We start from the raw sequence: 14,322 nt of genomic DNA, 5'->3' as shown, positions 1-14,322 counted from the left end.
ATGAAACTGCAGGTAGAACAGCAGTCTCCCATGGCATCTATTTAAATTATTTCGTTCCATCAATTCAGGGAGATGGGATGAGCATCATAATGCAGAAGGAGGGGTTGGGGGTTGGGTGTACCCATATCTGTATAATTATTGGAAAAATTTCTCTTCCTAAACCAGGGCAAGTGGAGTGGAGCATGTTACAGTGGTACCTCGGGTTAAGTACTTAATTCATTCCAGAGGTCTGTTCTTAACCTGAAACTGTTCTTAACCTGAAGCACCACTTTAGCTAATGGGGCCTCCTGCTACCACTGGAGAACAATTTCTGTTCTCATCCTGAAGCAAAGTTCTTAACCCGAGGTACTATTTCTGGGTTAGCGGAGTCTGTAACCTGAAGCGTATGTAACATGAAGTGTATGTAACCTGAAGCGTATGTAACCTGAGGTACCACTGTACTTGGGTATGTACATTTGTATTAGAAAGAGAGAATTACCTCCCTACCTCTGAAATTTGTCTTGGTTCATTCATTTAAAGGTAAAGATGCTTCAACTGAGCATTTCTACTTGCAGGGGCCACCCAGGGCATCTATCTAAATGCTGACCACTGACAAAGATGCCATTATCCATTTTCTCTCCCCCCTACCGTAGCACATTATAAAAAACCAGTCATCCAACAAAGGCTACAGCAGCTTGAAACCAATAAACCTTTTTAATGTCTTGCTTTGTTGGTTCTCTGAAAACTGAGGCACTGGGATATCAGCATCAGCTGCTTTCAGGGCAAACACTGTTAGCTTTCCTTGAGAGGCCCCGTATGCCATGCTGTGGAAGAATTAAGAGCTTTCTGCATCAAGTGAAGATAAAACTTTCTGGTGGCACATTGGGTCTGCCCCAGGTATTGCAGCAAGATGAAGTCTTTTTAAAATTGTGTTAGTGGTTCAGCATATACTGCAAATGTCTAGATGCCGGGGCTTAGAGTTGAAAGTCAAGATCAGGTGGAAGTAATTGGTAACTTTGCCTGCTAGTCTTGTTGGTAAAGCACTCTGCTTAAGGTAAATTCTTCAGTCTTGGGAAAAGGCCTGGGACTATAATTAACTACTTGCAGGCAATCAAGTAGTCACAAACAGAATACTCTGGGCATAGGCTGGGTAGCTCAGTCAGTAGAGCATGAGACTCTTAATCCCATGGTTGTGGGCTTGAGCCCCAAATTGGGTGAAAGATTCCTGCAGTGCAAGGGGCTGGACTAGATGACCCTCATGGGCCCTTCCAACTCTACATTTCTATGATTCTTAGTCTGGTTCTGTTGTTAAGTACGGACCTCCAGAACAAATTAAGTACTTAACCTGAGGTACCACTGTATACTACATTTTTTTAGATTTGCCTTGAGACAGTCTTTAAACCTCTTACTCAAGAAAATCACCATTTTATAGTTCAAATCGGGCAAAATAAATACAGCAAATGGGCAAAAGTACAAAGATTCACAAAATGTTTAGGGGTAGATTCAGGTAGGTAGCCACATTGGTCTGATGCAGTTGAAATAAATAAACAAATAAATAATTGTTTAGGGGTATGCGTCCCCCTGCGTCCCCCCCAGAAAAATGTACTGGCCTTAGCAATCACTCCACAAAAAGTATTGTATAACTTAAAATCAATCAAACACAGAGCTCCCAAAGATGGTGAGATCAACCTTCAGTATAGGCCAAAAATTATGTATAATGCTTTTATAATTATTTACAATACAGTGCAGTCTTCCAATACTGGACATATTGATGGAATTTTATCTTGTTATCAGAATGGAGTCCGTCACATTATTTTAGAAATGCACAGTGCCTCCAAATGGAGGGTGAAATTTGCTGCTGCTGCTGCTTTATTTAATTTTGTTTTGTTTTGAAGGTTGTGGAAATCTCGGCAACAAAGAGGCTTCCATCCTCAAAAAATCCTTTAAAAATCTTTAAATGTAATTAGGTAGCCAGAGATTTAAGGCCTGCATGCCCTTTTCCAGGGAATTATGGAATTGCAAACTATTCAGGCTTATGATAACATCAGGCTCACTATGAAGTCCCTGAATGGTTGGGATTACATAGTAAAGAAGCCCTATTTGCTGAAGAAGCAGGACAGTGCAGCTATTATTATCCCAAATACATGCAAAAAAGAAAAAAACCTTTTCAGAAGTAGGGATTCTGGGTTAACATTCTGGGGACCCTAAAAGTACTTATCTTTGCCCTCAGTTCCAAAACTGGTATACATTTGGCATAGTTTTCATGTTTCCTTAAAAAAAGAAACACAAAGTTGAATTTTGCATTAAGAATAAAAATGATGGCATGAGTCAAAGTAATTCCACAATTAACTTAGTTTTGAGTGGAGACTCAGGTACCCATGGCCACTGGATAACTTCACAACCTGTTTACAAATATTGTTCATTTTGGCACATATTTTATAAAAATTAATTAGTAAGATCACTGTGTATTCCCAACAAATTTTGCCCTTTAGTGAGGGCACTTCTCTGCAGTAACCATTTGACTGTATGGATACACTTCCCACACTGGAAGTGGATCCATTAATTAATGTGCAAGATAGAAGTTTTATACGCAAATTGAGCAAATAACCTTAATCACTGTTATTAGACTTAAGTGCTATGATTAGACCATGCTAGGAACAGGCCCCAGCTCTGTTCATTTTGATATCTCCCCACCCCCCACCCCACTTTTTTTTAAAGAAAATAAATTGACCACCGTAATTAAAAGACAGACAGTGAAGATGGTTACCTGAATTATCTGGATGAAAAAGTGGAGGAGAACTGGCTATTGGCCCTTGCGGATGGATGCAGCTTGCTGAAGACCTCTGGCTTGTAATCAAAATCCTGCTTTTTGCAGACGGTAATCTGGAAACTGCTCCCAGTCCTAACTGAGGCTTAAGTATCATTGCAGAGCGATAAAAGCTTGGAGGCACCTCATAGTGAGTGTATGGTGGAGGACAAAATTCTCCTTTCACAGGCCTTTCCCCAACCTGCACAAATATAAATACAAAAAAAGTTACGGCACGAAAGGTATCTCGAGAAACAAAATATATGGCGTTTCCATAACTGCTTATAAGAACCGAGATCACTGCTTTCCAGCATGATCATTGGTTTGGTATGTAGAGGTGGAAAATGCAGCAATCTCTGAATAAAAAGTGATAGACTACCTTTCACAACAGAACATCAAATGGTGGCGTTCCATTATGATTGCTTGAAAATTATTTGGTAAGGCTGACACACAAAGGTTACCTACAGTGCAATCCTATTGTCTTTTGTTTTTGTACTTAAAAAAACAAACCCATTTCAGCTTTTTATGGTATGTCTGCAAAACACCTTGAGACACATGTAAAAGGTGATTAATATATGCAGTACTATCGTACCTTGGAAGTTGAACACCTTGCGAGACGAACGCTTTGGCTCCTGAACGCTGCAAACCTGGAAAGTAAGTGTTCCGGTTTGCAAACTTTCTTTGGAACCCAAACGCCCAACGGGGCTTCCAATTGGCTGCAGGAATTTCCTGTAGCCAATCGGAAGCCACGCCTTGGTTTCCAAACGTTTTGGAAGTTGAACGGACTTCCAGAATGGATTCCGTTCAGCTTCCAAGGTACTCTCTAAGTGTCCCGATTTTCCAGGGGCAGTCGCGGAAACCCGAAAGCTGTCCCAGTTTCTGATTTGATCCCAGAATATCCCTATTCTGCCTGCCAGCACTGCCAAGTGAAGACAAGGGACAGCAGCAGTGAGGGAGTGACCCATTGCCTCTCCATGGCTGCCACTGCTGGCCTCCTCCTGTGGGGAGCTTGTAGTAGGTGCTGGAGAGTAGGCAAGGAGGAGGAATGGCCGCTGCCACCAAGGCTCAGCCCTGTGTGGTGTACCAGCTCTGAGGGGCAGGGAAATAGCAAGACCACCCTGGGTGGAAAGAAAGGGGGAGCGGAAGGGCCCAAGAAGTCTTGATTTTTAAAAAAAGAAATGCTTTGTGCATCCACGTCTAATCCTGTCCCTTTCTAAAATGTATTTCTTGCTGTGCGTTTTTCTTTTTGCAAATTTATCAAAGAGTAAAATAAAATCAGGATTAAGAGGCTTTCTCGGGATGGTGGGGGGTGTGTGTGCTGTGTCCCATTGCTTTTTGTTTAATAGGAAATGCTGTGCAAGAGGGGGGACAAAGATGGGGGGTCAGTTGGTGCGGGAGTGAGAAATGTCCCTGTTTTCATCTGAGGAATGCTGGAGGGCATGTTAATAACAACAACAAAGCCTTATTAAGTTCAACTGGATATAGAATTTCTGGCTAATTCTGCACTCCTGTAACACTTAGGACTGAGAGTACCATAAGTCCCACTGAGTGGGGCTTCCTTGTGAACAAACAGGCAAAGCAGTGCTATTTTTCTCACCATGAACACCTCCCTCGTTCTCTTAGAATGGCAATGGCGCCCACCTGAGAGGTGCTGAAACTGAGTTCTGGTGAGTTCCAGCTGGAAAAAAAGTCCTGATGCAAAGGGAATTGCTACAATCCTACACACATTTGCGTGGGACGAAGCGCCACAGGCTTACAGTGGTACCTCAGGTTACATACGCTTCAGGTTACAGACGCTTCAGGTTACAGACGCCTCAGGTTACAGACTCCGCTAACCCAGAAATAGTACCTCGGGTTAAGAACTTTGCTTCAGGATGAGAACAGAAATCATGCGGCGGCAGCAGCGGGAGGCCCCATTAGCTAAAGTGGTGCTTCAGGTTAAGAACAGTTTCAGGTTAAGAACAGACCTCCAGAACGAATTAAGTTCTTAACCCGAGGTACCACTGTATTTCTGAGCAGTTCCATATGTACAGGATTCCACCACTCAGCAGGGCATTTTAATCACCTTTGTTTTTTATTAGACAGTAAGCTAGTGAAGTCTGCTTTTATACATGCTCGTTGTCTTTTGTTTTACAGAGAGGAATTGGAAAACATTTAGCTGGGAAAGTAACTGGACACTAATGTATTAGACACTCAGATGCTCTGATTAATGAGAAATGAATTAAAAGGTGGTATCTAGTAACAATTTAAATATAAATGTATCAATGTAGACAAAAGAATTAATCTTCCTAAATTTATGTATGTTATCGTGAATGGATTTGTGGTGGTGATGGTGGTTGTGTGAGTGATTAATGGATCCCTCTCTGTGCCTGCTCCTGCCCCAACCAAGCAATAAAAAAATGAAATTTCCACAACAAGATACTGGCCCTGCAATGCTTTATATGCAGGCCATGATTCACATATGTAATCCTATCACAAATTCATTGGAAATGAGCATTTTCCGTCGCTGTGCTTTTACTTGGAACTATCTTCCCTGTGCTGTGCAGGAAGTGTCATCTGTTAAGTGTTTTAGATATATTCTGAAAACATATCTTGTTTGCTGAAGCTTTTGCCAGCTCTTAATACTGGACTTGATAACTTTTGCAGAGTTTTATTCTGGTTTTAGTGTTACAAGTTTTATATGGGCGATTGTATTGTGATTTGCTGTTTACCATTTAGAAATTGTGCTGCAGTCTAAATTTTATTTCTAAATGCATCATTGCTTTCAATTATGCCTACCTCCAAGTAATGGGCACAAGTTGTGCTTTTTTCTGGGGGGTACTCAAGGGTACACAGTACTGGCATCTCCCTCCCTCCCCCCATGTTAAAAGTGTGGCACTTACTGTAACAACTTCATGGTGAGCACTGGGACCCTTTTTTCTTAAAAGGGGGGGGGAGCACTGGGCACAATCTGGCCAAAGTGTGACACATTTATACTTCATTGGTTTCAGTGGGATAATTAAACATGCAGCCTAACGCTGCAATTTTATATATATCTGCTCATAAGTAAGCTCCATTGAGTTCAATGGGACTTACATCCAGGTAAGTACGTACAGTGGAAGCTCGAATTGCGAATGTCATCCGTGCAGGATGCACGTTTGCAACCCACGTCTGCGCACGTGCGCGTTGCAAATCAGCACTTCTGCACATGCGCAAAGTGCAATTTAGCACTTCTGCGCATGCACGACCACCGAAACGTGGAAGTAACCTGTTCTGATACTTCCGGGTTTCAGCGGTCCGCAACCCAAAAAAACACAACCTGAAGCAGCTGTAACCCAAGGTATGACAGTATAGAATTGCAGTCAAAATCCCTCCCACTGACATCAACTGATCTTTTTAAAGTGATTAATAATAAGTATTTAATGTATTTATCAACATGATTTTAGTAGTGGCATCAAATATTAAACTGATCCCCTTGTGTGTAAATACTGCTCCCCCCATAATCTAGGGGTAGGGAATCTTGGGGCCTTGGGGTTTCCCCCAGGATGTACCCTCTTTCCCCAGGTCGCACCAGCATTGTTTTATACGCTCAAGTGTTTTTGTCTGACTGACATGTGTCACTGAACTTGCTGATCTTTCTGAAAGCAATTGGAAGCATTTTTGTTTTGACAAGCTTTTGCAGCTAGATGAAAAGGCCTCTGCCGTAGGTGCTTATTTTGTTTCTTTTTAAAACCTATATTGTACTCAGTTGTTCCTGTAGAGTTTGGTTGTTGTTGTTTTAACCTTATTTTAGCTGTTTTTAAGGCTGCGGACGGCAGTTCACAAATTAATAAATAATAGTAACATTCATATTCATCACTACACTCACTTTTGCCTCCGGCCCCACCCCCCAGTGGCATGTGGCCCCCGGAAGACTGCCCAGAAGGGAAAGTGGTCCTCAGGATGAAAAATGTCCCCCACCCCTGCAGAAAATAACTCTGCCTGCTCAGCAGTTGCTCTATTTCTCCCAAAGGGAAATTGCTCACTAAGGGCACTTCTGGGTGACCTGCTCTTAGCAAGGCGATTAGGCAATATTGGCTATTTAAGGAGCATTCACTTTGATTTGTTTGCAGAGATGCTCGACAAGGTTGCTTTAAAGTACTTTTTGCTGCATTTCTCCATCATTTTTCTTATTGCAGAAAGTCCACATTTGGGGGGAGCGGGTTTGTTGTGCAAGAACTCCAAATCAGCTTTCATTGGGCAACTTGAATTTGTCAGTTAAATTAACAAAGGCCGCCACTGCAGGGAGGAATCCTGCATAGCTTTGGAACTTGCCCAGGGAAATATAAACTGCACCATACAATCTCTGATATTTCTACTCTGTTTCAGTAGATGCTGGCAGGTGGCTGCCATATGGAAGGAGAGAGAGAGAGAGAGAGAGATGACAGCGAACATGCTGGTTCACCTTGTCAGCCCAGCTCTGACTTTCCTATAATCCTGGCGAATGGTTACACCTGGAAGTGTCCTGCAGGCAGCTCCTGGAAGACAAGAACCCCAGCAGGTTTTTGCAAGGTTGCTTTTGAACATGTGCGAAAAGGGCAGGGCAGCAATTTTAAGAAAGCAAACAAGCAAAAAAGACAAATGCACCTGTGATCAGGAATTGCATAAAAACAACAGTGCTGAGGAATATTCAGGATTAAGAAAGGTTCCTGAACGGTTGTTCAGTTTGCCAACACACAATTTAAAGCATCCTTGAAGGGGAATCCGGTTGGTGATTTAAGCTACAAACTAGCATCTGGCTGTTATTTTGCACTTTGCTTTTAAGATTTTGATTTTTCAAAAACAAAACAAAACAGCTTGGAAGGCAAAGCCAGATTTATTTTAGAAATTAATCATAAAAATTGCCAAAAGCTGAATATGCAAAACTACCTAGGCTGCTTGATTAACTTTGCTGCTAATTTACAACACATTCTTGTGTCATGTCACTGCATTTTCAATTATTTATATACATTTACACAATGCAATTTAATGACAGCTATAAATCCTTTGATCCTTGTGGCTACAGTGCTCCAAGAGTTGTATCATGCTTCTATGAATGAAAATCGTTTGGTGTTTTTTTTCATCCCTGTAATCTTGGTGTAAAATATGTAGGAAAGCATATGGAACACAGGATCTAGGCTTTACATCTGCATAATCTTTACTTCCTGCTCGCATAGTTCACCAAATAATTTCAGCCTTCTGAAAGTTAATTATATGTAAATAAAGTTAGCACTTCTGTAAACTATCTGAAATGCTGTTTTTAACCATCGCAATGTATTTCAGCATGTTACTTCCTTACATTTTTAGAAAAGTATGCTTTTTCTCCAGAAGTCATTAATGAAACTAGCCTATTTCACTTTGGTAAAACCTCTTCCCATTAAAATAAATAAATAGCACAGTGACTGGACAGCTACAATGCGTCCCAGCTACTTCTCATGTTAATTGGAGATTTCATTATATACGCTGTGCTTTAATAGGACATGTCCATTCAGCAATAACAAATGCTTTTTAAAAAGGAAAGAAGAATTCTGCAAATACCTGGTTAATGCATTTTTTAACCACCTTGGTTTATCTATGCAAGGTAGGGGGGGTGCTTGCTTCTTATCTTTTTCAGATGGCACAGGAAAAAGGGAATACATTGTTTAGCAGAAATTAAAAACGGAAAATGTATGTGGAGCAAATGCTCTTTTAAAGTCATATTTGTGAAAGGATTTTTAAAAATATATTTTTTTAAAAAAATGATTTATTCTAAACTTGCCATGTTTGTGGCCCAATGCTATGATTCCTTACGACTACTGCAATGTGTTTCAGATGGGGTTGTCCCTGAAAGACTTCCCAATGCAGCTGCTAGGTTACTAACTGGGGCCACCTATACAGAGCTTATCGCAATCATACACCCAATGTCTGACCCTGTGGTTCCTCTTGTACTGAATGTCTGTACAGAACTTCTCAGAACTTCCCAACCTCATTAGGGCAAGGCCTACTGGAAAGAGTTGCTGGGATCACTGGCCCTGTGCTGTTTTGGTTTCTTTGAATTAAGAGTTAACTTCACTGACACCGTGTTGTTCATCACTGACCTACGTTTTACTCCAGCTCCTGACAGATGACCCCCATGTGCTTATGCACTTTGTGCTACAACCAGGTGCTACATACAAAAACCATCCTGTGTGCCTTACCTCCTGGATAAATTTTTCACCCATTTGACCAAAATGATGGCTTGGGGATTTAATGCCAGACACCACGAGTCCAGAACTGTAAATCCGAGGCTTCTGCAAGTCAGGTTTAAACTTGTCATAGAGAACGGTGCCTGCTTTAATATCTCCATCGCTCGAAGCCTTCTGCTCTGTGGCCATTGGCATGCTGCAAGGAGGTGCCACATAGGGTAATCCAGCTGGGGCAAATGCATGGTCAAGGTGGCTTATTGCCTGGGGATTTCTTCTGATGTAAGTGATGATCTTAGGCCTCACATGTTTGGGCTTGGGGATGTCTGGTTTTATCTCAGGCTTGTCTTCCAGCTTCTCTATGCCATTGCTCTCCCCATCGTCCTTGGCCAGATGGGAGCCCTTAGCATGGATGAGGATGGGTTTGGGGATGCCACTGTTACAGGCAGTCTTGTTAGGCACTTTAGGGGATAGGCTTAGCAACTGTGTGTCGTCAATGGGAGGTAGGACCGCAGAGGATGGCAGCTTGTCAACATGAAGTTTATAGAGATCCTTCAAGCCACTGCTTGATGCTGTGGTGTGATTACTTACATTCACAGCCGCCACAGGGCGCAAAGGCGTCGGGGCACATAAAAAGGTATCCGTTCTTCCTGATATTTTACAGCTCTCTGGAGTGTCGCTTGAAAGATTTCTCTTTAGAATGACCGTCTTCTTGCTCAGAACTGAAACACTTGTAGCATCTAAACCACAGCCCTGGATGTTAGAGTGATCATCTGACGCATTCTCTGCACTAAACACATTTGGTTGATCAGAGGTGAGCATCGCAACATCACTATTCCCTTTGACTAGTTTGCTTTCATTACTGCTTAGAGGTTTGCAGTCTGGCAGATTTGTGTTATGCATAAAAGGCATATGCCCACCAGCTGCTTGAATGCAACTTGCATCAGTATCATGTAGGTTTTTATTTCTTGTAGGTGTCAGCTTGCCACTGTGTTTGCTGTCACCAGCAAAAGGCGATGCAGAATCCTCTTCTTTTTCAGCTATACACTCACTCAGTTGGTTCATCGACCTGCTGTCACTAAGACTACCTCCCTTTCTTAAACCTGGGGAGTTATTACTATTACTTACCAGCCTGTCACTGGCAGAGTCAAAGTCCTCATTTAAATATGGATTCTCTCCTTTGCGACAAGCTTCCTGCAACTGATGTGATTTCTCCTTGTATACTTCAGACCCATAATCCTTTTTATTCTGCCCTGCAACGTTATTTTCCTCCATCTGATATCCGAGAAATTCAACCGGCGTATTCCTGTCAATTTTTTGCTGACACATACTCTTAGACTGAAAATACAGAGGGCTTTTCAACTCCGCCTTTCCTCTCTTATCACCCTGGTGATCTACTTGTGCTTCTGATCTGCTCCAAATTTCACTGGATTTTACAGTTAAATGTAGATCTATGTGAGCAGGGTGTGGTGTGCTTTGTTTGTTGAAATTTGCAAGGTTGTCTGCACCTGGTTGTGTTGCTGCAACATTTGTTTTCTTTGTTTCTGAGGTAGATGGTGGCTTAGAATAACGGACAATGTTTCCCTCGGAGGTGCTATCAGTTGGACGAAACACCACGCCTAAAAAGTGGTCTGTGGATGTTTTACGAGATCTCTCGGTGTCTCCAATCAAATGGTGCGAGGTGTCAATGGAATCCAAGGATGCGGAAAGCAACCGCTTGCCTGATACACGACCTACAAATTCTTTCTCAAAAGCTTCCGTTTTAGCCATCAGTTTCCTTGATCTCCCCAAGGAAAGGCGCTTTATCCCTTCTGGCTCAATCCTTCTAGGTGCTCTCTCCTTTGAAACGTGCTGAATGAGATCAGCATCGCTTTTTGAAAGAACCACTGAAAAGGTCTCATTTGTATTCATCCTCAGATTGGACAAACTATGTCCCCGGCTAATAGGGAGTAGTTTTGAAGAGTCCTTCACCCCATCAGTCCTGTAATCCTTATGCAATTCCCTGCTGCTGGTGGAATGCAGCCTAAACTCTGATAGGCCAGTAGTAGTGCCCTGAAGTCTGTTCCTCTCTGAATCTAACTGTGTGTTATTTTCTGTCTCACCTGTATTCCGGCATCTAGTTTCTCTTGACAGATCATTTGCCCTTAATTCCCCTCCAGAGGTTCTAACCTCTGGCGTGATTTGGTTGGCATTCGTGTCTCCAACAGTCACCATACGTTCATTGTTATTCTTCATCTCGTTTCTGTTGTCCTGCAATAAATTGTAACATGACTTATTGGGAACCAGCGGGACACTCATCTTCAAAATGCCAGTTCTCTCACTGCCCAAGTGAGAGGCAACTCTTCTCTAACCGTGTGGGCCACTGAGCATACTTCTCTTTGGGGGAGTCAAGGTACAAAACTGATCAATGGGGGGGGGGTGTCCTTTGCAGACTGCACAAGCCTCTTGTCAATCACATCCTTCGGATGTTTCAGTCATTATAGGGACAGAGTGTTGCTCCAAGAATCCCCCACAAAAAGAGATGGGTTTTAAAAAATGCAAAAGACATCCATTAGGGTCCCTCTGAATGACAGTCCATAGAACCTGTAAGAGAGAGAGAAAGAAATAGTTAGCCTATATCACATAATAGAGATGCAACTCTATGTTTATAATTTTGGATCCAAAACAATTCAGACTGGTTTCTCTCCAAACCAGCTTCAATCTGAATTGAGAAAATTAATGAGGTAGATGTATTTTAAGTTGGTAATGGGGGGAGAGGGTTATTGGTCTGTGGTTTTTGTTCTTGCTGTTCTCATGTTTTGTGGCTTCTTATTGTATTTTTATGTTGCAAATCACCTTGAGATCTGCAGATGAAAGGCTGTATACAAATGAATATTAATACAGCAATAAGAAGGAGAAGGAGAAGAAGCATCCAGCCTTTGCAAACTGCTTTGAGACCTATTTGTAATGGCAAGTGGTATAAAGATATATTTCAAAACTTTGCAACTACATACAATCTTTATATGATCTTTATAGCGATGGGGCATAGCTCAGTGCTAAACCACAAGTCTGGCATACAGGAGCTCCCAGATTCAATTCTGGCTCTCCAGTTTAAACGAAGCCAGGTGAGGTAAGCAAGGCAGATGCAACAGCAGAAATGCACAAGGCAACACAATAAGAATTGATGGAGGGAAGTGTGTTCTACTCAGACAAGCTATTTCCTTTCATTACTTTCAATGACTTTTCTCATGTACGCTGATTCTGAGGTGCCAACATCAATTCAAGCACATTTAGGGAAAGACTAAAGGAAAAGGATTAGGCAACAGGGCCAGATGATCTGACTCAAAGCAAAACAATGATGAATCCCAATTGTTGCTTAATTCTTCTTCACTTATCTCATAGAGTATTTCTGCAGTAACATTTTCTGGCAAAGAAGTGTTTAAAATGAAAATGGATCTCTAATCAGAAATGTGAAGGGGAGCATGCTAAATCAACTCTTTTCTTAAGAAAAAAAACACTTTTTAATGCCTCTTCAAACAGTAGTAAGACCCAGTGCAAGTTTGCAGTGTTAAACTAATAATTTATTACATGTCAAGGTATATTTTTGTCACTAGAGGTACAGCCGGCCTCCGAGACTGAGGCTGACACAGCAGCCACAACCGTACCTGGATGGGGATAGTCTTGCTTTCGCCGAGCACACACACAAGTAACCTTCCATCTGAATTGCTGGAGTACATAATATGTTAGGCTGCCCTTGAAAATGGTCCAGAAATATCATTTAGTCCAGAAGAGAGTAGTAAAATGGTTAATTGGGGCTGTGAGATATGAACATACCATGCCAGCCCTTAATAATTTTCACCAGCTATGGATGAGTCAGGGACAAATCAAGAAAATAGAATTTTTTTGCTGTTCTGGCAAGGTATGCCAGTATTTAGAATGCCTGATGCCCGCTGAAGCTCAATACTGATGCTTGATTATGGAACTTTGGATCCTGGACCCTGTCCAGATAGGGGCACAGCTGAGCCACTGGGGTGCAGCTGATGGAAGGCACTCTGCACCACTAAGGCCACCTGAACCTCAAATGACAGCAAAGGATCCAGAAGGACCATCAAGCTGTGTGCCCACTCCTCCAGAGGGAGTGTAACCCGTTCAAGAGCAGGCTACCTCCCATCCATCTGGACTTGGGAACTACCCACTGGCAGTGCCTCAGTCTTATCTGAATTGAGCTTAAGTTTGTTGGCTCTCATCCAGTCCATTACCAAGGAAAGGCAATGGTCCAACACATCCACTGCCTCCCACAAGCTCCCGTTGCTCAGTCCCAGCTCCTGCTAACCTAGAAGTTCGAAAGCACGTCAAAGTGCAAGTAGATAAATAGGTACCACTCCGGCAGGAAGCTAAATGGCGTTTACGTGCGCTGCTCTGGTTCGCCACCTGACCTGGAAGCTGGACGCTGGCTCCCTCGGCCAATAAAGAGAGATGAGCGCTGCAACCCCAGAGTCGTCCGCGACTGGACTAATAGGCAGGGGTCCTTTACCTTTACCTAACTGGTCCGTGAACAAAAGAAGCATCGTAAAACTTTCTTTAGGCTTCTTCTCCTTGCATCTTCTTAGTATCTTACCTATTATATGCTACTCACAAACACTAAAACATTGCTGAAAACTAGACACCCAAAGCTATCTTGCAGTTGCGTAGTATAGCTTTATCTGATTTTTCAAAAGCATTGAAGTAACCATTGTAAACAATGTATTTAGGGAATTATGATAATGTGGCATCTATTATTGACTGTACAAACATGTGTACTCTAGATAAGGCATGCCACAACAACTGTGCTGGAAAACTGCTATCTAGTTGACTCAGGGCTGATTCAATGCTTTACGTGCTGAATGAGTTCGCAGGTGCTTGTCTCCCAGTCAATATCCATAACGTTCACTGACATAAGTCTTTCATTTCCGGTGCTGCTCGTGATGATGTTGCAGAGACTCTAACCAATGCAGTTTGAAAAGGATGACTCAACACAGGTAAATACAGTTCAAGGATCCTGGCTTTGAGCTGAAAATGGCTTAATATTGTGAGCCTTTCCTCCCTGTGGGACAAAAATGGATCGTGTGAGTAGCCCTAGCTGCCAAAGGACAGATTTTGCAAAAGGGGAGGGAATCCTCTTGGTCATACAGTGAGCATAGGACATGCCCACAATATGCCAATATAAAATAAGTATGTATTCTGAGATTTAGCATAGAATTTGGACTCCATACATCAGGAGCCGCCAACGTTTTGGGGTCACTAGACACATTTCGAATTTTGAGGCAGTGCTATGGACACTATTCACAAAATGGCTACGGCGAAGGGTGTGGCACGACACAAAATGGCTGCCACATCTAAAAGGGCGGGGAGAGGATCACA

General features: G+C 42.4%; 1 protein-coding gene across 2 annotated transcripts in view; it reads right to left on the bottom strand.

Moving 5' to 3' along the window:
- Positions 1-14,322, bottom strand: part of MTUS2 (microtubule associated scaffold protein 2) — a 319,106-nt gene that overhangs the window by 204,899 nt on the left and 99,885 nt on the right. For both annotated transcript variants that reach the window (XM_079973339.1, XM_079973338.1), the window contains 2 exons: positions 8,959-11,526; positions 2,747-2,987 (listed from right to left, as the gene is read on the bottom strand). In XM_079973339.1, coding sequence (XP_079829465.1) covers positions 2,747-2,987; positions 8,959-11,241 — 2,524 coding nt within the window. In that variant the 5' untranslated portion in view covers positions 11,242-11,526. The remainder of the gene's footprint in view (positions 1-2,746; positions 2,988-8,958; positions 11,527-14,322) is intronic.

Source organism: Podarcis cretensis (genome assembly GCF_951804945.1).
Source record: "Podarcis cretensis genome assembly, chromosome: 4".
Classification (NCBI taxonomy): domain Eukaryota; kingdom Metazoa; phylum Chordata; class Lepidosauria; order Squamata; family Lacertidae; genus Podarcis; species Podarcis cretensis.
This window is presented reverse-complemented; position numbering and strand designations above follow the sequence as displayed.